This window comes from Petromyzon marinus, chromosome 26, assembly GCF_048934315.1.
Source record: "Petromyzon marinus isolate PM22_M1 ecotype Great Lakes invasive population chromosome 26, UKy_Petmar_22M1.pri1.0, whole genome shotgun sequence".
Lineage (NCBI taxonomy): Eukaryota > Metazoa > Chordata > Hyperoartia > Petromyzontiformes > Petromyzontidae > Petromyzon > Petromyzon marinus.
Genome location: NC_133692.1, coordinates 13,538,438 through 13,565,906, shown reverse-complemented (window position 1 = coordinate 13,565,906; position 27,469 = coordinate 13,538,438). Strand labels below are relative to the sequence as shown.

General features: G+C 41.7%; 1 protein-coding gene across 4 annotated transcripts in view; it reads right to left on the bottom strand.

Annotated features, from left to right (window-relative positions):
• The window catches only part of LOC116946286 (carbonic anhydrase-related protein 10-like), a 378,302-nt gene that overhangs the window by 59,725 nt on the left and 291,108 nt on the right, over positions 1–27,469 (bottom strand). For all 4 annotated transcript variants that reach the window (XM_032961344.2, XM_032961345.2, XM_032961347.2 and 1 more), the window contains one exon: positions 4,146–4,288. In XM_032961344.2, the coding sequence (XP_032817235.2) occupies positions 4,146–4,288 (143 nt within the window). The remainder of the gene's footprint in view (positions 1–4,145; positions 4,289–27,469) is intronic.

The window sequence follows — 27,469 nt, the reverse complement described above, 5'->3', positions numbered from 1 at the left end:
AGCGGTTCGCCCCTTGGGCAAAATGTAACTTATAGACACGGTGGTTACTGGTGACCCGTTGTGCAGTATACAAAACAACAGTCAAGAACATTGCCTCAGACACTTTTTCAATTACTATACACAAATGTATCGCCCCGAGGCTCCAGGATTACCATACGGCTCTCACTCTCGCGCTCGAGTGCCCAGAGATTGATAATTCCACGGTCCTCATTCTCAATACAGCCGTATAAAATCTCCTGCTCTACACGAGGTCTTAAATATGAAGAAGAAAAAAAGTATTCAAATAACTGTACAGTACTCCTAATGGGTGGCCCTACGAATGACGTTGCAGTTAATAAACATATGCAGGTTGTCCCATGAGCCACCTCTTCCTCAGATGCCGTCTGTATAAGTTGGCCATTAAAGACATTGCCTAAGCTAATCTCACTGCAATAATCATAATCCTAACCACTTGAAAGTTAAATTCATGTGCCACTAATGCCAGTTAGAAAATATGTAAATTATGATTTTTTAAGAATAGGGTTTTCCCCTTTTTTCTGGCAAGAAAACTGAATGTCTGCATTAACCATAATACTTGTGGTCAGAATGCAAACAAAAAACACTGATAATATATGCATTGTCCTTGAAACTGCATGGTCCACACCAGAGACAGCTTTCTTTTGAGCCTCGTCTCAAACGGTGTTAGACCAGAGGACGCATAATTTCTCTACCCCCCCCCCCCATCTCTCTCTGCCCCCCTCTCTCTATTTAAGGCCTCGAAACAGAGGCGTTGTTTCTCTGCGTGCCTATTTGTGTGTCTCTCTCTGTGTGTCTCTGTGTTATTGCTCTGCTTATGTGTCTATGTGTCTCCATGTCTGTGTTTTGTCTCTCACATTTAGCAATCTTTAGAAGAACGTAATCAACCAGGTAGGGTGTTGACTTATGTTAGCCGACTCTGTGTTGTTTGCATTATATTTCGAAGTTTACTAGGTTTACATTTTGAGACCTCCTTTGCCAGTAACAAGATATAGGAATAGGCTTTACCCTTTTAGCTGGCACAAAAAAAACTCACACCTTTATTCAAGGCATCATGTTTGCAATAACCACAACACAAGCAGTCAAAATGCAAACAAAAAAAAGGACAACTCTGATAATAATATGCACTGTCCTTGAATTTGATTGGTCCACACCCGAGACGGCTCTAAGAAAAGCCGTCTCGGGTGTGGACCAATCAAATTCAAGGACAGTGCATATTATTACCAGAGTTGTCCTTTTTTTGTTTGCATTTTGACTGCTTGTGTTGTGGTTATTGCAAACATGATGCCTTGAATAAAGGTGTCAGTTTTTTTGTGCCAGCTAAAAGGGTAAAACCTATTCCTTTACTAGGTTTTCTCTTTCATTTGTACCTGATGATGATTGCTTGTGTTGCAATCGAAACATTGTATGCTATTTTTTAATTTTATTATTTTCTCTTTCTACACGACTTTACCAAAAGAACCAAAGAGTAATTCCTGCAGTCACAAAAGCTCCAAATCAAGTAGAGGCTGACCGAAATTCGGTTTCGGTGCCGAAAATTGGCAAATGGCCTCTTTCGGCATACTTTCAGTTTTGACCGAAAGTAAATTTGTAACTTTCGGTTTACTTTCGGTTTTGGCTGAAAGTCAATTTTTTACTTTCGGTCTGGTTTCGGTTTCGGCCGAAACTGATATTGACTTTCGGTCGTCATTTGTCAACCGAAGATCTATTTTTAGAATATAACGCTAGTGCTACGTCTATCACTCTGCCTATCGGCTGGTCAGTCAGTGCTAGGCAATCCAATGCAATAGACTGCAAACACACACATGTCAGCAGCAGCAGCAGCTTGGGATTGAGGTTACAGCCGCAACTATGGTCTGCTAATGTATATAGGACCAGTCAACAGACGGCAGCCTGCATCTCCATCCGTGCATGGAGTCTCTTTGGCAGGACGACAACAAAGTACCTCTGTTGTCTGTTCCCAGCCGCCTGCCCGCCTTGGCTTATGTGTTGCGTTCGCTTCAGTCTACAAACGTGTTGATACCGAGATTCGAAGTCTGACAATTAGAGGCCGACCGAAATTCGATTTCAGCGCCGAAAGTTGGTAAATGGCCTCTTTTAGCATAGTTTCTGTTTCGGCCGAAGCCAAAAAGTTAACTTTCGGTTTTGGCCGAAACCATAAATTCAGTTTCGGTCGGCCTCTAAAATCAAGTTTTATCTTTATGAGTGTCATTTAACAAAATAATGCACATTTTATGACATTCAAATCGAAATAATTCGATAACGGTAAAAGATAGGACTTTTCATAAACTATTAAGTTCATGACTTTTGTTCTTTCCAATAAAAGGGAATCTTTACATTGAGCGGTTTCCGGTGGGTACGTCTTTAAAGATAAGAAGTTGAATCAAGTTGTCAATTTTTGTGTTGAGGAAAAACAAATTTTTGGAGTAGTTGTTAGTGTGTGATCATATACAAATTGTAAAAAATCATATCAGGTTCATTATATATATTGAAAACTGTTTCCTGGCGAAGACATGCGTAATGAACTAGTATGTAAATCATATGTAACTTTACACATGCTAATAAAACACTTTGTAGAATGTAATAATAGGGGTTTTCCCCTTTTTTCTGGCAACAAAACTGAAACCTTTTTTTACAAGGATTCATGTCTGCATTAACCACAATACCTGCAGCAAAAATACAAACAAAAACATACTATGATAATATATGCATTGTCCTTGAAACTGATTGGTCCACACCAAGGGACGGCTTTCTTTTGAGCCTCGACCCAATTGGTGCTCGACCAGATGAAAAACCCTATTATTACATTTTGGTACTGGCAAAGGAGGTCTAATGATGTAGATGCTCACCCCGAGCCCTCATTACTTTGATAATACATTGTCTTTGAGCTGTGCGCCTTCTGGCGTCATCTGGTTGAGCAACAATTGGGTCGAGGCTCAAAAGAAAGCCGTCCCTTGGTGTGGACCAATCAGTTTCAAGAACAATGCATATATTATCATAGTATGTTTTTGTTTGTATTTTGACTGCAGGTATTGTGGTTAATGCAGACATGAATCCTTGTAAAAAAGGTTTCAGTTTTGTTGCCAGAAAAAAGGGGAAAAACCCTATTATTACATTTTGGTACTGGCAAAGGAGGTCTAATGATGTAGACTTTTTAGAAAGTTTTGTTTTATCTGCAATAACTCTTATCCTCTCTGTATGCTATTATAGTGATGTTAAATGGATCACTATAGCGCGTCACGCTAAGTGCTGTAGAACAAGGAAATATGGGTGCAGAGGCTAGCACACCGTGCAGTACCATACAGCGGGTCACTAGGGGCACAGTACCGGGTGCTCGCAGAGAGATGCAAATGAGTCCTACTGACAGTAGGGGATTGTAGCCACCCCGCCAGCGCAGCGAGTAATTGCCACATAAATTGGTCACTGGGGAGCGTGGTGCGGGCTGCTGGCGGAAGAGGGCATATAAGGACGAGTCACCCCGGCATTGGGTGAAGCACGTGATGGGCTGGAGGTGAGGAATGTGGGGGAAAGGTGACGGGGGAACACGGGAAGTGTAGCCAGTAATCGTCTATAGAGTTCCCGAAGGGGGCGTGGTTAAGGGCGGAGCCGGGCAGGTGGGAGATGCAAGGTTGTCTGGAACCTTCGGGAATGTTCCAGAGGGAGGCGCGGCCGAGGGTGGAGCCATGCCGCACCGAGAGGGATAAAAGGGAGGCCCCGATCGAATATCGGGGCTGTCTGCAGGTGAAGTGGAACCCAAGTGCTACATCTTCGTCTCCGAAGTCGTGGGTCACACAGCACGTTGGCTGTTCTGATCCGGTTATAGTTACCCTGTGTGCGCAAGAGATAGGCGTGTTATAGTCCCGTGTGTAACGAGTGGAAGAGTTAGGTGCATTATAGTCCAAGGTGTAACGGTGTTATGTAGTGTAGAATAAATGTCTTCTAAAAAGTGTCTCCGAAGTGACTCACTACACTATGAAGGGGCATAGACTGAAACGTCACCTTTTTCCCTTTTAAGGCCACAGTGTTATTGATGAATGTTCTTCATAGACCTGTAATGTGTAACACACTATACATTGCATCGTGTTGCTCAGACAATGTAGACAAGACAATGCGGACAAGACAATGCTCACCATTCTTCCGCCAGTGTTGACACGCAGAGGCAGCAGAAAGGGGTCGAAGATCATCCGACTGGTCTCGATGTTGACGGGTGACTGCTTCTTACCTACGGAGCACAGGCTCCATGCAGAGTTTACCAGGCCCCAGAATGCCGGGCCTACATCACACACACACACACCGGTGGCCAAACATTGGAAAACGTGACCATAAATACTTTACGTTTTACTGTGAAGAGTTTGTCAGGAACGTTTGTGGACATGTGGACCTGCTCATAATTAACTTGACCCTGGTTCTGTTCGTAAAGGAGAATTAGATTTTGATTTAAAGCTTTCGTGACTGCAGTAATTCATATTCTTAGCTCTTTCGGTAAAGTCACGTTAAACGGAAACAATAAAATAATAAAATATATAAAACAATAAAAGCAATAAAAATTCTCACGTTTCGACCATAACACAAACGGTCATCATCAGGTGTGTCGGTTTGCATACATTTATTTATTTTTAAACGGTGTATTTATTTATAAAAAAAACGTCAGCACCACGCGCAGCGATTTGGCAGTTTATTTAGAAGGACTAGTCCATCTATGTTCTGAAAAGAGGAGGGGGGAGACGAAAAATTAATGTATGCTGTCTGAAAGCCACTGTAAGCATGAACAATCAATTAAGACCTGAAATGGTTAATCAAATATTTCCAATGATTGCTAAGCCAGAATCCATCTTCTCGGTTGAAATTGTCTCTATGCTTGTATATGTGGATAGCCTCATGAACGAATCTCTCATGGTAGCCAGATGGCTTACAAAGAAACTCTGTCTTGGAAAAGTCAATGTCATGTGAGCCTACTGAATTATAACAATGATCTGCCACGGCCGAGGTGTTGGTCCTACCATGTTTAAGGTCTGCTTTGTGTTCACGAATGCGGTCCGAGACATGGTGTTTGGTTTCTCCAATGTAACTACTACCACAGAGGCAACTTAGTTTGTAGACACCAGGGTATTGTATTGTCCGGAATCACATCTTTTAGAGACGGAACCAGATCACGGATTTTATGTAATGTGTTGAAACGGACCTGGATTTTGTGTTTATTCAAGATTTTGGAGATCTATTTTGTGATCCCCGCAATGTAGGGTAAAGTGATGGTTTTGAAAGGCTTCTCAAGAGGGTCCTTCTTCATGGTTTGAGTGATAGCTTTGCGGATTGTATAGTCGGAGTAACCATTAGCCTTAAGAGCTTGGTGTACGTGCTTGAGTTCACTGCCTATGTGTTCCTGGTCGGATATGCATTGGGCTCTATGATACAGAGTCTTGATGAGAGAATTATTCTGTGATGGATGGTGGTGGGAATTCGGTTTCAGATAAGCATCCGTATGGGTAGCTTTCCTGTAGACAGAGTGGCTCATTGAACCATCAGGTCTCTTTTTAATTAGGACATCCAAAAAAGGTAGCTTGCCATCTTTTTCGACTTCCATGGTAAATCTGATGGCTGGGTGTATGGAATTGATGTGGTCGAAGAATTGGTCTAGAGCAGGCCGGCCATGTGGCCAGATGACAAAAGTGTCATCCACGTAGCTCTTCCATAAGGTTGGGCGCAGAGTGGCAGTCTGGATGGCGTCAGTCTCAAATTTCTCCATGAAAATGTTAGCTATAACCGGAGATAGGGGGGAGCCCATTGGGGTGCCCTCAGTTTGTTTGTAGAAAGTTCCATTCCAAGTGAAGTATATATTGGTTAAACAGTGTCTCGCCAGGGGGGGTACCTCAGTGTTGAGTCCTTGATGAACCAAGTCTTCAATGATTGCGATGGTGTCAGGTACAGGAACCTTGGTGAATAAGGAAACTACATCAAAACTGACAAGCAGGTCGTCTGGGGACAGGGAAATATACTTGATTGTCGATACCAGGTGAGTAGAATTTTGTACCGCAGAGGTGGTTTTCCAGTGAAAGGACGCAGGATTTCAGACAAAAAACGAGCCAGTTTGTAGGTGGGGGAGTTGATAGTAGAGACGATGGGACGAAGGGGTGTATCTACTTTATGTATTTTTGGTAAGCCGTATAATCTTGGTGGCCTAGCAGCAGAAGGTTTAAACGAAAACTGTTTAGATTGATTAATTAATGCGGTTGAATCAGAAATTATTTTGTTGGTTTGTGTGACGAGGCTGTTGGTGGGATCTCTTTATATTTTTGTATAACTACCATCGTCCCAATCCGATGTGGACATTGTTGCCGTCAATGATAAGTGTGATTTGTAGAGTGTCTTGTCTAACTGATCTAGTTCGGTGCGTATAAGTCTGACTTTTTCTGAGATAAGAGCTAAGCTAGTTTTGAAAAGAATTCGTTTTGCATTAGAAGAAGAATTACTCGACGATGGTAGTTATACAAAAATAAAAAGAGATCCCACCAACAGCCTCGTCACACAAACCTTCAAAATAATTTCTGATTCAACCGCATTAATTGATCAATCTAAACAGTTTTCGTTGAAACCTTCTGCTGCTAGGCCACCAAGATTATACGGCTTACCAAAAATACATAAAGTAGATACACCCCTTCGTCCCATCATCTCTACTATCCACTCCCCCACCTACAAACTGGCTCGTTTTTTGTCTGAAATTCTGCGTCCTTTCACTGGAAAAACCACCTCTGAGGTACAAAATTCTACTCACCTGGTATCGACAATCAAGTATATTTCCCTGTCCCCAGACGACCTGCTTGTCAGTTTTGATGTAGTTTCCTTATTCACCAAGGTTCCTGTACCTGACACCATCGCAATCATTGGAATGGAACTTTCTACAAACAGAGGGCACCCCAATGGGCTCCCCCCTATCTCCGGTTATAGCTAACATTTTCATGGAGAAATTTGAGACTGACGCCATCCAGACTGCCACTCTGCGCCCAACCTTATGGAAGAGGTACGTGGATGACACTTTTGTCATCTGGCCACATGGCCGGCCTGCTCTAGACCAATTCTTCGACCACATCAATTCCATACACCCAGCCATCAGATTTACCATGGAAGTTGAAAAAGATGGCAAGCTACCTTTTTTGGATGTCCTAATTAAAAAGAGACCTGATGGTTCAATGAGCCACTCTGTCTACAGGAAAGCTACCCATACGGATGCTTATCTGAAACCGGATCCCACCACCATCCATCACAGAAGAATTCTCTCATCAAGACTCTGTATCATAGAGCCCAATGCATATCCGACCAGGAACACATAGGCAGTGAACTCAAGCACGTACACCAATCTCTAAAGGCTAATGGTTACTCCGCCTATACAATCCGCAAAGCTATCACTCAAACCATGAAGAAGAACCCTCTTGAGAAGCCTTTCAAAACCATCACTTTACCCTGCATTGCGTGGATCACAAAAAAGATCTCCAAAATCTTGAATAAACACAAGATCCAGGTCCGTTTCAACACATTACATAAAACCCGTGATCTGGTTCCGTCTGTAAAAGATGTGATTCTGGACATACAATACCCTGGTGTCTACAAACTAAGTTGCCTCTGTGGTAGTAGTTACACTGGAGAAACCAAACGCCATGTCTCGGACCGCATTCGTGAACACAAAGCAGACCTTAAACATGGTAGGACCAACAACTCGGCCGTGGCAGATCATTGTTATAATTCAGTAGGCTCACATGACATTGACTTTTCCAAGACAGAGGTTCTTTGTAAGCCATCTGGCTACCATGAGAGATTCGTTCATGAGGCTATCCACATATACAAGCATAGAGACAATTTCAACCGAGAATATGGATTCTGGCTTAGCAATCATTGGAAAGATTTGATTAACCATTTCAGGTCTTAATTGATTGTTCATGCTTACAGTGGCTTTCAGACAGCATACATTAATTTTTCGTCTCCCCCCTCCTCTTTTCAGAACATAGATGGACTAGTCCTTCTAAATAAACTGCCAAATCACTGCGCGTGGTGATGACGTTTTTTTATAAATAAATACACCATTTAAAAATAAATAAATTAATGCAGACCGACACACCTGATGACGACCGTTTGTGTTATGGTCGAAACGTCGTGAGAATTTTTATTGCTTTTATTGTTTTATATATATTATTCTTTTATTGTTTCCCTTTTACGTGACTTTACCGAAAGAGCTAAGAATATAAAGAATTAGTCCACTCACATTTATTTTTTCATACAATATTCCCCGGCTAGAATGTGTTTTTCTTTCAAATTTAGTATATATCTGTTTGCAGTTTTAAGAACATGTATGCATTTAAAAATATATATCAGAAAACTACTAAATTCGAAATGAGTTGGACATGACAATGTCGCTTATAAGGGGATAAAATGTGGTTATGCAATGAACATGATTGAGTGTAATATCGTGACCTCCAGCTGATGGGTGCATTGTGTAGCCCATGCCAGTCGCGTGTGTGACCCGCAGGGCCGCCATATCGTAGGAACGTGAATGCACGAGAGACCTCTCAGTCCACGGTGACATAAAGCAGGTGGAGGGAGGCTGTGCACTTTTAAATCCACACATCAAATGTAAAATATTACCAAAGTACGACATCAACTTTAAAGAGGAATTAATGGCAGGTTTGAAGATTTCAGCAATATGCTCATTAATAATCCCTTCCACTTGCTATGTTTTAACCACTAATTTCCCTGGGTTCATGTATTTTCTAATACACATCTGCAAGAATCTGTACTATTACACTCACGTAGGTAAAAATTTAAATAAATCATCAGATGGAAAGGCTTTGCCACCTGATGACGGAAGCTTGTGTTGTGCCCGAAACGTCGTGATTTATTTTATTTATACCTACGTGACTTTAGTGAAAGAACCAAAGGTTATGAATTCCTGCAGTCACGAAAGCTTCAAATCAAGATGATTACACCTGTTAACATGCGCTTCTATGGTCGTCTGGAACGCTTTCCCTTCTTATATTCGGAAGCCACTGAAGCTATGCACTTTTAAATCATCTAGATTTTTTATCTTTAGTTTGTTGTCTTTACCCGCTCACCTCTGATTATCACCGTTGGTTACGTATGGTACAAAAGACGTTCAACATGCATACACTACAATGGGCTCTGATGAATAGGTTATGAGTTTTGTAGCCTGGTCAGGAGTTGACCTTTTCCACTTGGGGTTGATAAAATGTTCAAATTGGTTGTCCAATGGGAGAGAGACTGGTAGGTGCCAGTTGGGAGACCACCAGCATGAACACAATCTTGATTTGAAGCTTTCGTGACTGCAGGAATCCACACTCTTTGGTTCTTTCGGTAAAGTCACGTAGGTAGACATAAAATAAAATCACGACGTTTTAATCGCAACACAAGCAATCTTCATCAGTTGAGACAACCACAGCAAGAAAACTTCTGAAGTGGGCTAGAGAGCTGCCGTGGCAAGAGGCCGCACTTCTCCCCCTAGAGCTCGCGCAGCTCCCCCTCCCTATCTCTGCCCCTGCCCCCCCCCTCTCTCTCCCCCCTTGCCTCCCCCTTTCTTGACTTTATGACCTCTTGTTACGGCAGTCTGTCACTTCAGCAGTTTCTTGCTGTGGTTGTCTCACCTGATGAAGATTGCTTGTGTTGCGATGGAAACGTCGTGATTTGTTTGACAGTAAAACCTTGGATTGCGAGCATAATTCGTTCCGGAAACGTGTTTGTAATCCAAATCACTCGTATATCAAAGCACTCGTATACCAAAGCACTCGTATATCAGTTGTGATCACGTGACGCTTGGCAGACAAAGCATATATGTACTACTCGTATTGCAAGACCTCGCTTGTTTATCAAATTAATATTTATTAAATGTTTTGCTCGTCTTGCAAAACACTCGCAGACCAAGTTACTCACAATGCAAGGTTTAACTGTATTTTATTTCTACCTATGTGACTTTACCGAAAGAACCAGAGTACAGCATGAAACACAGTTGAACATTCATGTCAAGTCATACAAAAAGTACATCTCCGGGATCCGCTCTTACAGTCAACCACCAGCATCTGCCTTCAGGACTTCCCCTTGGTCACTGCCCTCTGGGTGTCACTCTCCCATGCCCGTCATGGTCACATCGCTGCACCCGGACCCATCCCACCCCTCTTCCTCCCGATTAAGTCGAGAGCGGAATTGTCGATATGCTCTTATTTACAACTGCCGTGCTGCGTTCCCCTATCCGTAAAATAGGGTTTTTGGGGTTAGATTGCATAAATGTGTCATTAAACCTGCCACAACCCAAATTGGCAGGTTTTGTCTCCGTGACAAACCTTACTAATTGGCTGTCAGGTGATGGTGGTTTTAATTACACATTTATATTAATGCGATCTAACCCAAAAAAACAAATGTTCAGGTACTCGAAAGCGTATTCTGAATTCCAACACGAAAGCGTTCCTTTCGAGGTTGCTGCTACCCATACAGTAACACAGACGCTGTTGAAAAAGATAACTAAGGTTTTACTATTTCTGGCAATAAACCAGGTGTTAAGATGTTTAAACACCAACATAGATTAATATTGGTCGTGAAAGCCTACATGTTAAACTGACCAACATAGATACCTTTTGCAAGGCATCAAGCCTACATTAACCACACATACTTGTAGCAAAACATGCAAACAAACGTGCTCTGATTATAATATATGGCATTGTCTTTGAAACTGATTGACCTACTACAGAGACAGCCTTCTTTATGGCCAGTGTCAAACCAGAGAACGCCAAAAGCTAAACAGCACAAAGCCAATGCACGTATGAAAACACGTATAGCTTGGGTCGAGCACTTATATATGTGAATATTTTAAGAACCTATACTTATTTTTTCATTATTTTTATACTGGCAAAAGGGTCCCATAAACATTGTTGCCTATAACACTATCTCTCACTAGTCAACAAAAATTTTACAATTTTTTATTTTACCAGGTAAGGCCCACTGAGCTATAAAGCTCTTCTTCAGAAGTGACCTGGCTACCACAAATGATAGCTCAACGAAGTGGCTTTTCACGTGGGGAATCTATAGCAGCAGTGGAGTCACTAGGGGGTGCGGGGGGTGCGGACTGCACCGGGTGACAACAGAGGGGGTGACACCAAAATGACTGTCTATAAAATTTTTGTGCAGTGTTTCAGCATAATTTTTTTTTCAAATATCCCTGTAGTTAGTTATAACAGTTTTTTTTGTAAACCCAGCTTACATGTACTGGATAAATATACCTACAAGGCTAAAACTCTATGCTAATTTACTTTTTGAACCTAATGCGCTCCAGTCAGAGTTGTCATTGTTACCCAACTACAGTGACGCTTCGAATCACGTCGTTTCGTCTGCACGCGCTACAAGCACGCGCTGTTGTTTTCGTTGCTGCTTGTGTTTTTATTGTTGCTGATTCTATCAAATTTTCTGGTGTTTTGGCTACAATATTGTGGTAATTATTATTTGTGCACCTATATCAATAACTTTTTGATAATGAAGTCATAATTAAAGGAAATATTGTAATTTAAAGGTGTAATTTGAATTTTCCTAGTTGTTTACGTCACTATTGCCATTACATTCAGTGATATACGGGAATTACGATTTACGAGTAAGATTAGTACAAAAAACATGACTAAGGATTCTGTATGGTATGGGACCGGCGAAGGTCCATGAGGGGTGACACCATGAGTTACCGCACTGGGTGACACCAACCCTAGTGATGCCACTGTATAGCAGCCAAATAAATCCAAACCAGCGGATTTCAAAAGGGTACTGTGCTTACCCCTGTGAGTTTTGTGAGCTCTCATCAGGAGGTATGCGAAAAAAATATTTTATGGCGGGCAATAATGTTATTGTGCTTTGTGTCTTTTAAAATAAAATAAACTTACTACAATAATAGATTTTACTCCGCGAGTTTGTTCCAACACCATGGATAGCTCTTAAGGTGTACTTTATACAATTTGAACTTATTTACTTATTTTTAATTTAAGGGGCATCATGGTAGCGTTATGTTATCTTCCTCATCTTGCGTGTCTCTTTCCCCGTGGGTGTGTGGATTTTTTTATCCGGGTCCTCCAGTTTTTTCCTCCACGGTTGGAAACATGCCTTGTGATTATTTGGCGGCTATAAATTTCCACATGATGAGCCACTTCATTGAGCTATCATTTGTGGCCCGGTCGCTTCTGAAAAAGAGCTACATAGCTCAGTAGGGTTTAACTGGTAAAAAAAAAAGTTTAGTTCTAGTTATTTCTTTTGTTATTTCCTTACCTTCTCTATACTTTGCACCCTGATCGTTTATGTTGTATTTTTTGTCGTCACTTTCTGACCCACCCCTACTGGATATCTGCGAAAAAAGAGCTGTGTAGCTCATCAGATTTATCCAGGATAAATAAAAATTCTGATCTCAGAAGGGGGTATGACGCGGTAGGCAATATTATTTTTAAAAGAGTACGCAGCCGGAAACGTTTCAAAACCATTGTTCTAAATGCATGACGTTGATTCTAAAAGTGGAAGGAAAAACGAGAGGACCCGGAGAAAAATCCACGCAACCACAGGGAGAAAAAAATATGCAGGCATGAGAGTCGGGATCTTAACCACGACTTTGTGTACCAGGCGATGTAGTTAAAATCTCACCACCATGGCACCATAGTATCAAATATAATCTTTCCGTTCTTTTAAAAGGGGTTTGTATAATTAATCAAAATTCACCTTGGAAATGCAATATACATCTCTTGACCCCAAAAATCCCACATATTGACCGCTGTGATATCAGTTTAGTAAAAAAAACATTCAACTTTGCTTGTGGGATCACACACACACACGATGTCTGCTGCCATCCATTGGCAAAATGTGGCGAAAAAAATATATTGCACAAGGACCAGGTCATGCTGAGAATTCTTAAGAAGCACCAGCTTTCAAAAATTAGGTTTAGAAAGCCGCTCACTGCAGGGTGATGCACAGTTGAAAAACGCACAACTGTAAAATAGTTAATTATTAATAAAGAGATAATAAGCCTGCCCAGCGTGTATCCGCTCCTGGCTGACTCCCCCCTTTTCCGTCAAGTTTTCACCTCGAAGACGTTTAGCTTTGCTGTGTCAAAGGTGCATCTGTGGTTCGCTCGCTCCGTAGCTTCACTCTGATTTCTGCAGCAACTCGGCTGCAGGCTGAACTTACATCTGCAGCCCCGTTAGCTCTGATCCTAAGAATAGATTGTTGCACCCCGGTCATAATGCAATCAATCATAGTCTCAGTCTTACTACTGGGCTATCTCCATGTTCACTTGCGTCCCTTGTTCTGTTCAAACAGTGCATTGCAAATAATTGATCTATTGCTGATACAAAGCTCAACTAACTTGGTTCCATTATCTGTGTATGTATGTTGAACTTCTTTTCCACCGTACGTAACCAAATGCCACACTAATTGGATCTGCAGGGGAAGCACAACAAACTGAACACTAAATGCAGTTTTAAAGATGAGTTTTCAATCTCGATGCTGTAAAAGTACATAGTTTCATTGGCTCTCTAATATCGGAAGAGCGTTCGGTACGGCCGCAGAAGCGCATCCGATAGCGCGTAATGCGGTGACCGTCTTTGTTTGATGGCTAGGCGAAAAGCCGCTGCCCCGAGGATGACTGGAGTTCGTGTGATGGTCTATGTTCCTTGATGAGATCAGCAAGGTATTGTGGTTTATTTGTGGCGAGCACTTTGTGTGTAATGAGTGCGACCTTCCAATATGTTCGATCCTGTCATCCTCCACGCCACTGGAGTACATGACCCCACTCTAGATTTGAAGCTATCGTGACTGCAAGGATCCATACTCTTTGGTTCTATTCGGTAAAGTCACGTAGGTGAAAAAAAAAGATTTCCAAAATTCTAAACAAGCACAAGATCCAGGTCCGGTTCAATACAGTACACAAAATTCGTGATCTGATCCCATCCGTGAAGGATGTCATTCCTGACTTACAGTACCCCGGGGTTTACAAATTGAGTTGTACCTGCGGTGATTGCTATATCGGGGAGACGAAGTGACATGTCTCTGACCGAATTCGCGAGCACAAATCAGATTTGAAACACGGCAGAATGAATTCTTCTGCCGTAGCTGATCACTGTTACAACGCTGTGGGTGATTACGATATAATTTTCTCCGATACCAAGGTTCTTTGGAAACCCACGGGTTTTTATCAGAGATTTCTTCACGAGGCAAATCAGATTTACAAACACAGACACAATTTCATTAAACTAATTTTCAATGGTATAGTATATTTTTTCAAGTAGTGGTACCCCAAACTTTCGCAGCTTCTTAAAATTTCCTTTAAACACCATCAATATGTAAACTCCCCCTCCCCCCCTCGCCGGCCTGCACATGTTCACCCCCTCTACACCGTTCATCATGCTAAGTCCGCCAATTAAATGCTATTTTTTATGCTAATACCTTTGTCAAGGCACCTTAATTCCTCTCACACAGCTTAAAGGTCACGGTCTGAGCTTGGCTGTGTTCACTCCAGCGCTGTCCTCGAAACAGTCTGGTCCCTTCACCTGATGAAGGCCACTTGTGTTGTGGCCGAAACGTCGTGATTTTTGTTGTTTTATTTTTTACCTACGTGACTTTACCGAATAGAACCAAACAGTATGGATCCTTGCAGTCAGGAAAGATTCAAATCTAGAATTGATAGCCTCTACGGGGAGGGTTTTCACCTATCTGTTAGAGCTTTAAACAGACGAGACGAGAAGTCACAGCTCATCGAGACACTAACCTTCCTCAAAAGATGCCGCGACCACAAGGTAATACCCATCGCCTTCACACTCACTTCTGCTGCTGTGTCCTCACCGAATTCTAAACAGATTCTATTTAAGACCAGCCTCTCTTTAATCTCAGAGAGGATAAGACTACTCCGTTTTGAACTCGATACTTTAGACAGGACTCTCCTACAAGCTCATTTAACGTTAACACAAAAAAATGTCACCTTCTGATTGGAACCACGTAGACAACATGACTGTTTAAATTTGTATTTAAAGCTTTCGTGACTGCAATAATTCATATTCTTAGTTCTTTCGGTAAAGTCAGGTTGAAGGAAAACAATAAAATAATAATATATATAAAACAATAAAAATGCTCACGATGTTTCGACCATAACACAAACGGTCGTCATCAGGTGTGTCGGTGTGCATAAATATATTTATTTTAAAAGGTAAATTTATTTATTTAAAAACGTTAGCGCCAAGCACAGCGATTTGGCAATTTATTTAGAAGGACTAGTCCATCTATGTTCTGAAAAGAGGAGGGGGGAGACGAAAAATGTAATGTATGCTGTCTGAAAGCCACTGTAAGCGTGAACAATCAATTAAGACCTGAAATGGTTTATCAAATCTTTCCAATGATTGCTAAGCCAGAATCCATCTTCTCGGTTGAAATTGTCTCTGTGCTTGTATATGTGAATAGCCTCATGAACGAATCTCTCATGGTAGCCAGATGGCTTACAAAGAACCTCTGTCTTGGAAAAGTCAATGTCATGTGAGCCTACTGAATTATAACAATGATCTGCCACGGCCGAGGTGTTGGTCCTACCGTGTTTAAGGTCTGCTTTGTGTTCACGAATGCGGTCCGAGACATGGCGTTTGGTTTCTCCAATGTAACTACTACCACAGAGGCAACTTAGTTTGTAGACACCAGGGTACTGTATGTCCGGAATCACATCTTTTACAGACGGAACCAGATCACGGATTTTATGTAATGTGTTGAAACGGACCTGGATCTTGTGTTTATTCAAGATTTTGGAGATCTTTTTTGTGATCCCCGCAATGTAGGGTAAAGCGATGGTTTTGAAAGGCTCCTCAAGAGGGTCCTTCTTCATGGTTTGAGTGATAGCTTTGCGGATTGTATAGTCGGAGTAACCATTAGCCTTAAGCGCTTGGTGTACGTGCTTGAGTTCACTGCCTATGTGTTCCTGGTCGGATATGCATTGGGCTCTATGATACAGAGTCTTGATGAGAGAATTCTTCTGTGATGGATGGTGGTGGGAATCCGGTTTCAGATAAGCATCTGTATGGGTAGCTTTCCTGTAGACAGAGTGGCTCATTGAACCATCAGGTCTCTTTTTAATTAGGACATCCAAAAAAGGTAGCTTGCCATCTTTTTCGACTTCCATGGTAAATCTGATGGCTGGGTGTATAGAATTGATGTGGTCGACGAATTGGTCTAGAGCAGGCCGGCCATGTGGCCAGATGACAAAAGTGTCATCCACGTACCTCTTCCATAAGGTTGTGCGCAGAGTGGCAGTCTGGATGGCGTCAGTCTCAAATTTCTCCATGAAAATGTTAGCTATAACCGGAGATAGGGGGGAGCCCATTGGGGTGCACTCAGTTTGTTTGTAGACAATATGACTGCCTCTTCAGCTGCTAATATGTCGACCAAATGTAAGGACAACCTGATTTCCAAATTTAACCTCCTCTTCAACAAAAGACCGGACCCACACACCAAAAAGTTAGACGTTAACAAAGTCGTAATTAATCGCAGTAACAGTTCTATTTCCGATGGTCTGAAATCCGTTTTAGCTAAAGGTCTAAACTTTGCAGTCACACCTAAACACATACCAGTTAATGATATAATTGCGCAAGTAGACATTGCTTTCAGGGGCCTGGGTCACATCGCTGCAGACGTAGCACATATACAAGCACAGAGACCATTTCAACGAGAAGATGGATTCTGGTATAGCAATCATTGGAAAGATTTGATAAACCATTTCAGGTCTTAATTGATTGTTCACGCTTACAGTGGCTTTCAGACAGCATACATTAAATTTTTCGTCTCCCCCCTCCTCTTTTCAGGACATAGATGGACTAGTCCTTCTAAATAAACTGCCAAATCGCTGCGCGTGGCGCTAACGTTTTTTTATAAATAAAAAAATACACCGTTTAAAAATAAATAAATGTATGCGAACCGACACACCTGATGACGACCGTTTGTGTTATGGTCGAAACGTCGTGAGAATTTTGATTGTTTTATATATATTTGATTATTTTATTGTTTCCCTTCAACGTGACTTTACCGAAAGAACTAAGATTATGAATTATTGCAGTCACGAAAGCTTTAAATCAAAATTTAACTGCCTCTACGGGGAGGGTTTTCACATAACTTTAAGATCCTTCAACAAACTCCGGGATAAGAAGGCTCAGCTGATCGAGTGTCTCACCTTTCTGAAGAGATGCCGCGATTCTGGGGTAATACCAATCGCATTTACACTGACCTCTGCTGCTGTAACTTATTCTAATGCGAAACGAATTCTTTTCAAAACTAGCTTAGCTCTTATCTCAGAAAAAATCAGACTTATACGCACCGAACTAGATCAGTTAGACAAGACACTCTATAAATCACACTTATCATTGACGGCAACAATGTCCACATCGGATTGGGAACATGTAGACAATATGACTGCCTCTTCAGCTGCTACTGTCGACCAAATGTAAGGACAACCTGATTTCCAAATTTAACCTCCTCTTCAACAAAAGACCGGAACCACACACCAAAAAGTTAGACGTTAACAAAGTCGTAATTAATCGCAGTAACAGTTCTATTTCCGATGGTATGAAATCCGTTTCAGCTAAAGGTCTAAACTTTGCAGTCACACCTAAACACATACCAGTTAATGATATAATTGCCCAAGTAGACGTTGCTCTCAGGGGCCTGGGTCACATCGCTGCAGACGTTGCAAAATCTGAAATCGCTGCAACCCTCAAAAACGCTAAGATGCCAGCTAGCAACCTCAGCAAACATGAGCGTTTTGAATTAATTAAAAAAGAGGGATGATATTGTAGTCCTCTCAGCCAACAAGGGCAATGCTACTGTCATCATGGATAAAATAGAATACAACAACAAAATTAAAGAATTACTCGACGATGGTAGTTATACAAAAATAGAGATCCCACCAACAGCCTCGTCACACAAACCAACAAAATAATTTCTGATTCAACCGCATTAATTGATCAATCTAAACAGTTTTCGTTGAAACCTTCTGCTGCCAGGCCACCAAGATTATGCGGCTTACCAAAAATACATTAAGTAGATACACCCCTTCGTCCCATCGTCTCTACTATCAACTCCCCCATCTACAAACTGGCTCGTTTTTTGTCTGAAATCCTGCGTCCTTTCACTGGAAAAACCACCTCTGCGGTACAAAATTCTACTCACCTGGTATCGACAATCAAGGGTATTTCCCTGTCCCCAGACGACCTGCTTGTCAGTTTTGATGTAGTTTCCTTATTCACCAAGGTTCCTGTACCTGACACCATCGCAATCATTGAAGACTTGGTTCATCAAGGACTAAACACTGAGGTACCACCCCTGGTGAGACACTGTTTAACCAATACATACTTCACTTGGAATGGAACTTTCTACAAACAAACTGAGGGCACCCCAATGGGCTCCCCCCATCTCCGGTTATAGCTAACATTTTCATGGAGAAATTTGAGACTGACGCCATCCAGACTGCCACTCTGCGCACAACCTTATGGAAGAGGTACGTGGATGACACTTTCGTCATCTGGCCACATGGCCGGCCTACTCTAGACCAATTCTTCGACCACATCAATTCCATACACCCAGCCATCAGATTTACCATGGAAGTCGAAAAAGATGGCAAGCTACCTTTTTGGGATGTCCTAATTAAAAAGAGACCTGATGGTTCAATGAGCCACTCTGTCTACAGGAAAGCTACCCATACGGATGCTTATCTGAAACCGGATTCCCACCACCATCCATCAGAGAAGAAGTCTCTCATCAAGACTCTGTATCATAGAGCCCAATGCATATCCGACCAGGAACACATAGGCAGTGAACTCAAGCACGTACACCAAGCTCTTAAGGCTAATGGTTACTCCGACTATACAATCCGCAAGCTATCACTCAAACCATGAAGAAGGACCCTCTTGAGGAGCCTTTCAAAACCATCAATTTACCCTACATTGCTGGGATCACAAAAAAGATCTCCAAAATCTTGAATAAACACAAGATCCAGGTCCGTTTCAACACATTACATAAAACCCGTGATCTGGTTCCGTCTGTAAAAGATGTGATTCTGGACATACAATACCCTGGTGTCTACAAACTAAGTTGCCTCTGTGGTAGTAGTTACATTGGAGAAACCAAACGCCATGTCTCGGACCGCATTCGTGAACACAAAGCAGACCTTAAACACGGTGGGACCAACACCTCGGCCTTGGCAGATCATTGTTATAATTCAGTAGGCTCACATGACATTGACTTTTCCAAGACATAGGTTCTTTGTAAGCCATCTGGCTACCATGAGAGATTCGTTCATGAGGCTATTCACATATACAAGCACAGAGACAATTTCAACCGAGAAGATGGATTCTGGCTTAGCAATCATTGGAAAGATTTGATAAACCATTTCAGGTCTTAATTGATTGTTCACGCTTACAGTGGCTTTCAGACAGCATACATTACATGTTTCGTCTCCCCCCTCCTCTTTTCAAAACATAGATGGACTAGTCCTTCTAAATAAACTGCCAAATCGCTGCGCGTGGCGCTAACGTTTTATATAAAAAAACAAATACACCGTTTAAAAATACATAAATTTATGCAAAGCGACACACCTGATGACGACCGTTTGTGTTATGGTCGAAACGTCGTGAGAATTTTTATTGTTTTATATATTTTATTATTTTATTGTTTCCCTTCAACGTGACTTTACCAAAAGAACTAAGAACATGACTGCTTCTTCTTCCGATTCACTTTCAATCAAATGCAAAGCTAACCTAATTGCTAAATTCAACCACCTATTAAAGAAAAACCCGGTTCCACAGATCACAAAACTAGACGTTAACAAAATTGTTATCAGAGTAGCACCCCGATTTCGGACAATCTGAAAACAGTATTGGCTAAAGGACTAAATTTTGCTGTCACCCCAAAACATATACCAATAGATGATATCATTTCTCAGGTCGATGTAGCCCTCAAAGGTATAGGACACATCCAAGCAAACGTCGCGAGAGCTGAAATAGCTACTATTCTTAAGAATGCTAAGAAACCCGTTAGCAACATCAGCAAAGATGAACGCTCTGAACTCGCGAAATTAAAAGAGAGACATGATATAGTCATCCTCTCAGCCGACAAGGGCAATGCCACTGTAATTATGGATAAAAACTCATACAACAATAAAATTCAGGACCTACTCAATGAAAGTAGTTACTCAAAAATTAAAAATGACCCTACTAATAGCCTAACTATAAAAACCAACAAGATCATCACAAGTTAGACCTCCCTAATCGAACCAACTAAATGTTCCTCCCTAAAACCTTCTGCTGCAAGACCCCCAAGATTCTATGGTCTTCCAAAGATTCATAAAGAAGGCACTCCACTACGACCCATCGTATCCATGATCAACTCCCCTACCTATAGGCTAGCACGTTTTCTGTCGGATACCTTGCTACCCTTCACTGGCAAGACCTCCTCAGCAGTACTTAACTCAGCCCAATTGGTTTCTATGGTCAAAGACATTGTACTGTCCCCTGACGATATCCTTGTCAGCTTCGATGTGGTCTCCTTGTTCACCAAGGTCCCGGTACCTGATACCATTGAAATAATTTAAAATTTGGTACAACATGGACTAAACCCCGAGGTACCTACGCTGGTCAGGCACTGCCTCACCAACACCTACTTTACTTGGAATGGTTCCTTCTACAAGCAAAATGAGGGTACTCCCATGGGTTCCCCCTTGTCACCAGTAATAGCCAATGTTTTCATGGAGAAATTTGAATCGGACGCCATCCAGACTTCCACCCTCAGACCTTCCCTGTGGAAGAGATATGTGGATGACACTTTCATCATTTGGCCACATGGCTTCCCAGCACTGAACCTTTTCCTACACCACATCAATTCCAGACATCCCACCATCAAATTCACCATGGAAGTGGGAGAAAGATGGCAAGCTACCATTCTTAGATGTTGTTTGAGAGGAGACCTGATGGCTCATTGGGGCATTCTGTTTACAGGAAACCCACCCACAGATTCCTACTTGAAACCTGATTCCCACCACCACCCAGCTCAAAAGAATTATCTCATCAAAACTTTATACCATAGGGCTCATTGCATTTCGGACCAACACCACCTGACCAGTGAATTAAAACATGTACACCTGGCCCTCAAAAGGAATGGATACTCTGACCGTACCATCCACCAAGCTGTTTCTCCCTCCATACAGAAACCACTTGATACTCCGGTCAAAACCATCACACTACCATATATAGCAGGCGTTACTAAAAAGATTTCCAAAATTCTAAACAAACACAAGATCCAGCTTCGGTTCAATACAGTACACAAAATTCGTTATCTGATCCCATCCGTGAAGGATGTCATTCCTGACTTACAGTACCCCAGGGTTTACAAATTGAGTTGTACCTGCGGTTATTGCTATATCGGGGAGACGAAGTGACATGTCTCTGAACGAATTCGCGAGCACAAATCAGATTTGAAACACGGCAGAACGAATTATTCTGCCGTAGCTGATCACTGTTACAATGCTGTGGGTGATCACGATATAATTTTCTCCGATACCAAGGTTCTTTGCAAACCCACGGGTTTTTTCAAGAGATTTGTTCACGAGGCAATTCAGATTTACAAACACAGACACAATTTCAACCGAGAAGATGGTTTCAAATTAAGCAACCATTGGAAAGATGTTCTAAATCGAACCAAACATTAAACTAATTTTCAATGGTACAGTATATTTTTTCAAGTAGTGGTACCCCAAACTTTCGCAGCTTCTTAATATTCCCTTTTCACACCATCAATATGTAAACTCCCCCTCCCCCCCTCGCCGGCCTGCACATGTTCACCCCCTCTACACCGTTCATCATGCTAAGTCCGCCAATTAAATGCAAATTTTTATGCTAATTCCTTTGTCAAGGCACCTTAATTCCTCTCACACAGCTTAAAGGTCGTGGTCTGAGCTTGGCTGTGTTCACTCCAGCGCTGTCCTCGAGACAGTCTGGTCCCTTCACCTGATGAAGGCCACTTGTGTTGTGGCCGAAACGTCGTGATTTTTGTTGTTTTATTTTTTACCTACGTGACTTTACCGAATAGAACCAAAGAGTATGACCCCACTTATAATCTACTCTACATAATACTTTCTACATGCTTTCACACTTGATGACGGACGCTTGTGTTGCACCCAAAACGTCGCGATTTATTTTAATTTATACCTACGTAACTTGACTGTAAGAACCAAAGAGTATGGATTCCTGCAGTCATGAAAGCTTCAAATCAAGATTCAACATAATACGTTCTTGGTTTTCAGATTGATTAAAAATATTCTGAAGATTGAGCCTAGGAACGAAATTTTGGGGGTGATCTGAAAAATGTCGTGTGCTGAGCTGACTAAAGGTAAAGTTCGCATTACCCCATTAGTCCTGCACCCACAAAACAAAGTCACTTAGCCGAAAAAAACCCCTACCTCACTCCAGAAACAACCAACTCGTGTTGCCAGTCTAGTGTGATGGAGACGGGGAGTGAGGTTGGCATGGAGGAGCTCGTGTCTATGTTTGTGAGACTCCCAAAATCACTTTACTGTGGCGGTAGCCAGGTGGAAATACGCCAAGTGGGTTTTTATGAGCCCACGCATGTGTGTACGGACCTTTAAGTGTTAATTCCTAGTTTGTGCAGCGCTGTTTTCTCCAATTCCTCCCACACACCTGATAACAATTTAATTCTGTTGAACATTCAATGCAGGACCATCCTGCAAAAGATTTGAGACTCGAGTTATTTCCTTTGTTGATTAAATGGCAATAGTTCAGCGGTCTTAATACCTACCTTCTAAATCACCAAAATGCACAAAGTAAACATTTATTAATTTACCAAGTAAGGCCCACTGAGCTATGTAGCTCTTTTTCAAAAGCGACATGGCCACAAATTATAACTCAAACCAAGTGGCTTATCACGTGGAAATTTATAGCAGCCAAATACTCTAAACGCGTGATGTTGATTCTAAATGTGGAGGGAAAAAAACAGAACCCAGAGAGAATTCCAAGCGACCACGGTGAGAGAGACATACAAACTCCAAATATACAGCAGGCTTCAAGGGTTGGGATCGAACCCACGATCTCCAGCATACCGTGGCGCTCCTTCGTCACCACACATCACACGGGCAATGACGTGGTCAGGCAATAGCGCGTTCAACGTGCGCTGTCGCGCGCTCGACGTGCATTGCAGAGGTTCGTGGTTCGAATCTAGTGGCTGTCCTGGTTATTATTTGCAGTTATCACCACCCCTCCTGTGAAGCTTTCCTGGCTTGGTTGGGAAGTTGTGATTGTGTGCTCTGGGATGTGTAGTGGACCTCATGGACTCATTGTGAGACTGTTTTGTTGTTTGTCCTTTTTGCTTCGGTGCCATTTCTTATTTTGTTTATTCATTTGTTGATTTTGCTTGGTAGTTCTAGTAGTAAGGGGTTTTCATTTGCTTGGTGTGTGTGCGATGGGCTTCTTTCACGCCATACATAGCCAAACGTGTGTATGGGATTCAGTCTTTATATACAATTAATGTACAACATTGGGGGATGCTGTTGGCATGAATTGTGCTGTATAAAATGAAAGTATTGTTATTATCTTGACCACACAAATATATGCAACTTCAAAATGGACTTCAGAGATCCCATGACATTGCTCGCAGGAGTAGGCCACTGTGTGCCAGCATCGTGGTCCAAATTTACCAAGTTTTGAAGATTGTAATCTACGCAGCGAAACCATCGCCTCCGACGGCAACAAAAAAACACTTAAGGTAAGCAATACAGTGGTCCCTTGGTTTACGATGCCATTGATTAACAATGTTTTGATTAACGATCTGCCTCCCCATAGGGTCCCCATTGTTTCTAGTAACGATACATCATCGATTAATGGTTTTGTTTACGGTAACACGCGGACCCGCTCATTTCGCATTTCCGCCAATCGGAGCGCTCTGTAGACCTCAGCCAATCATTGATATCCCCTTCTATGAGCATTCTGAGAGCACCTGGCTAGCTTTACGCCAACCATCTTCTTAGCCTAAGGTAGGAATATTTATTTTATGCTCTATTTGTGCACCTTTTATGCTCTATTTATTTATTATTTTGCCATGTTTTTAGTAATATTTCTGCTTTAATATGTTCTTATCACGTTTATTATAAAAATTGGGACTTTAAATATTATGAACTATGCTTTTAGGGTGATAAAGGTCAACTAATAATCCTTTTCGAACAAATTAAGCAATTTAACGTGCATTTCTGAAATTCGATTTAACTATAATTTCAATTAACGACGGTTTATCGTGGAACCAATTAAGACCGTTAACCGAGGGAGCCACTGTATACCACAACAAAGATTTCACATTCTGCAAATTGCCGTGCTCCAATTGATTAATTCCCTCCACCGTGGAGAAGCTCTGCAAGGTATCCACAGCGCATCCTTAGGGAAAATAGCTCCAGTCTGTTGCCGTCGCAAGATGACTCCACGAGTGTTAATGAATGCAAACAAATGTTGTAGGGTCGTGCAACATTCATCATCCCACCACCTAATTTTGTGATTGCCAGATGCTGCTGTATATACCTTGCTGTGAGAAAAAATACACTTTGCACACTCACAATTGTGTAATATGTAATATTTTAATAAACTCAAGACTCTGGGTCTCGCAGCCGATGTTACGATCTATATTTGATTTCAGGCGATGCAGTTATTGTCACTTCCTGGATGCTGCTGCTGATGATGTTTGAGGTCGTTTAAAATGACGCGTTGCGTGTCTAATTGCTAAATCTGTTTTGTGGGGAATCGATTTTCGACTCGGCAGTGAGCTGAAACAATAACAACTGGAACTTGAGGCGCTCATACGCGTCGCCATTTGTTTGGCTGTGCCGGGTGGTGGAAGGTCTCAATGACATATATTTGGTCGGGTCTTACCTAAAAAACTTTCAACCAGGGTACATAAATATTACTCGCTACAACATGAATCAGAAATATGGAAATCTGAAAAAAAAATGTAACAGAAGCTGAAAGCAATGCGAAGAAGCAGCATGCAGTTACAAACAGAAAAAATCGTACTTTGGAGGAAATATATAAAACAAATTTAGATGCCAAATTTACTGTCGAGGGACGAACACGTTCTTTTGTCGGACATCGCTCAAATGGATGATGGCCGACGCATGAGATTGGCGGTAGAATGGCTTCGTGAGGAGAGAGAGCGCCTGCCCAAAAGGACGGCCAGCGTGGAGGTGGAGTGAAGGGTGGGGGGCATGTGCAGCAAGTGAGGCTTCTTTCATCCAGTAGTGGAGAGACAATGACCAACAATGATGAGCGTCTAACACATTTGTCTTTTTTTATTAGAACCTCTTTCAGGACCGCTGGGAGGGAGAGACTTTTTAAAAGAGTGGTTGCCAAAGTTTATCCGCGATCAAGCGATGCTGAGCGTGCTTGAGGCAATAAGTATGGTTCTGTTCCGGACTGTCTTTGTGAGGGGTTTCGCTACAACGTCATCATGTGGTGCCAAGGCCTCTTCAAATCCACACCGCGTGTCCTCTGCAGACGTAACACCTTTAACACGCTGTCCCACACTGTGTATCCTACATTATACACTACACTATAATTGTAAATTTTGTTGCGGGTTTACTCTCCAACACACAACCGGTTAGTGTTGAACAAGTAGCTAATGGCACGTTTTATTTACGTGACAAACCTTACCAATTAGCTGTGTCGGGTGGTGGTGGCGGGTTTAATGGCATTTATATTTATGTAATCTAACCCCAAAAAAACCCTCTTATGGATTACAAGCAGTTTGCAGATATTTTATACGTGCTCTCTAGTATATTCTGATTTTACAAACCACCTCTGACAGTGTTATGTTACGAAACTTCCACCACGTATAGATATGTTTATAATGTAAGTAATATGAATTAGCTTGATTAAAACATGAGATATGGCAGTATTAAAATATGGTATTCATGAAAAGGGAAAAAAACGCATTTCATACATATTTCTTAAAAATAACCCACATTTAGTGCTGTATTATTTTCATGAATGGCAAAATATATCCAAGATAGATGAATATTGAAAATGTTCGTAAAAATCCCACAGAGGCAGTAAAATGATAAACATTGGGCATCAGTGCAAATAGTTACATTCGGTGGCATAATGTGGAGCCTGATTGATAACGGATATTACAAAGCTAAAGTGAAACGCATCCCGTGACCTATAAGCGTGAAATTGTGATAGCATAACATATATGATTAAAGAACTGTGTTAACCTAGCACATATTTAATGCTCTGTGCTGAATAGTCCTTCTGAACTATTACTCTGCTTCCTAAATGGATTGCCTTCATTGAGCTGTGTGACAGGCTGTATTTCTCCTTGTCAAGAGTACAGAGCTCCTGTGCTCAATATTCACATCATAGATTGAATACTGTGTATATAACCATTACTAATTTCACTGCCACCTGCACTAAAAACCCTTTGCTAATAACTCAAGAATTTAGCACCTGCTGTATTGTACTCGTGAGTTTTCAAGTCAAAAGGGTACTTACCGCTCACTACGCTGCAGATACCAACACGTGCAACATTGCCACACGATGCACATCGAAGAGACCAGAGGTGGTAGAATCAAACAGTGGCCTTAAATTTTTAATCTGCAGTCCGACGCTCAAGCACGTAAAACAAATTTGGTTATATTAAAATGAATGTGGAGGCGGACAGGTGGCTCAGCGATTAGCGCACGCGGTGGCAACACCGAGATCCTGGGTACAAGTCGGAGCAGCCACCCGTGAGTGAACCGGGGGCCTGAGAACAGAATGACATTTACCATTCGATAATGATGTAAGGCAAGGCTCGCCAAAACTGATTATCAAATAAAATAACATTTATTGAAAAGAAATACTTTCATAAATTTGTAAACATAAATATTATTAGTTATTTCGGTATAGTCACGTGACTTTACCGAAAGAACCAAGAATATGAATCCCTACAGTCACGAAAGCTTTAAATAAAAAAATAGTTATCTCAGCCACAGACCTGACTGAAACAAACAGAGCGATGATGTTACGACAGCCATGTTGCACGGGGATTGTTTTCCAGGCAGCTGATTGGCTAGTGCTGTGGCAATGATGGCGTAATTCCGAGCAACTACTGCCACGCCCACAGCGTTGCAATCTCACGGCATTTTGGATCTTACTCTAAATCACTGACTGCTGGATTTACAAGGATTTCTGTACTCCGGCAACTGTAGTCCGTTGATGGTCTCAGTCCATTCACTAATAATTCTACAACAACAAAAAAAACCATCAGATTGAATTAGATCTTTCACTTAATTTAAAAATATAGGTTTGATTGACACATAAAAGAACAATATTCTCTGGAATTCTAAGTATATCTTGGTTCTACCAAGTTTTGGCTTTTAACGGTG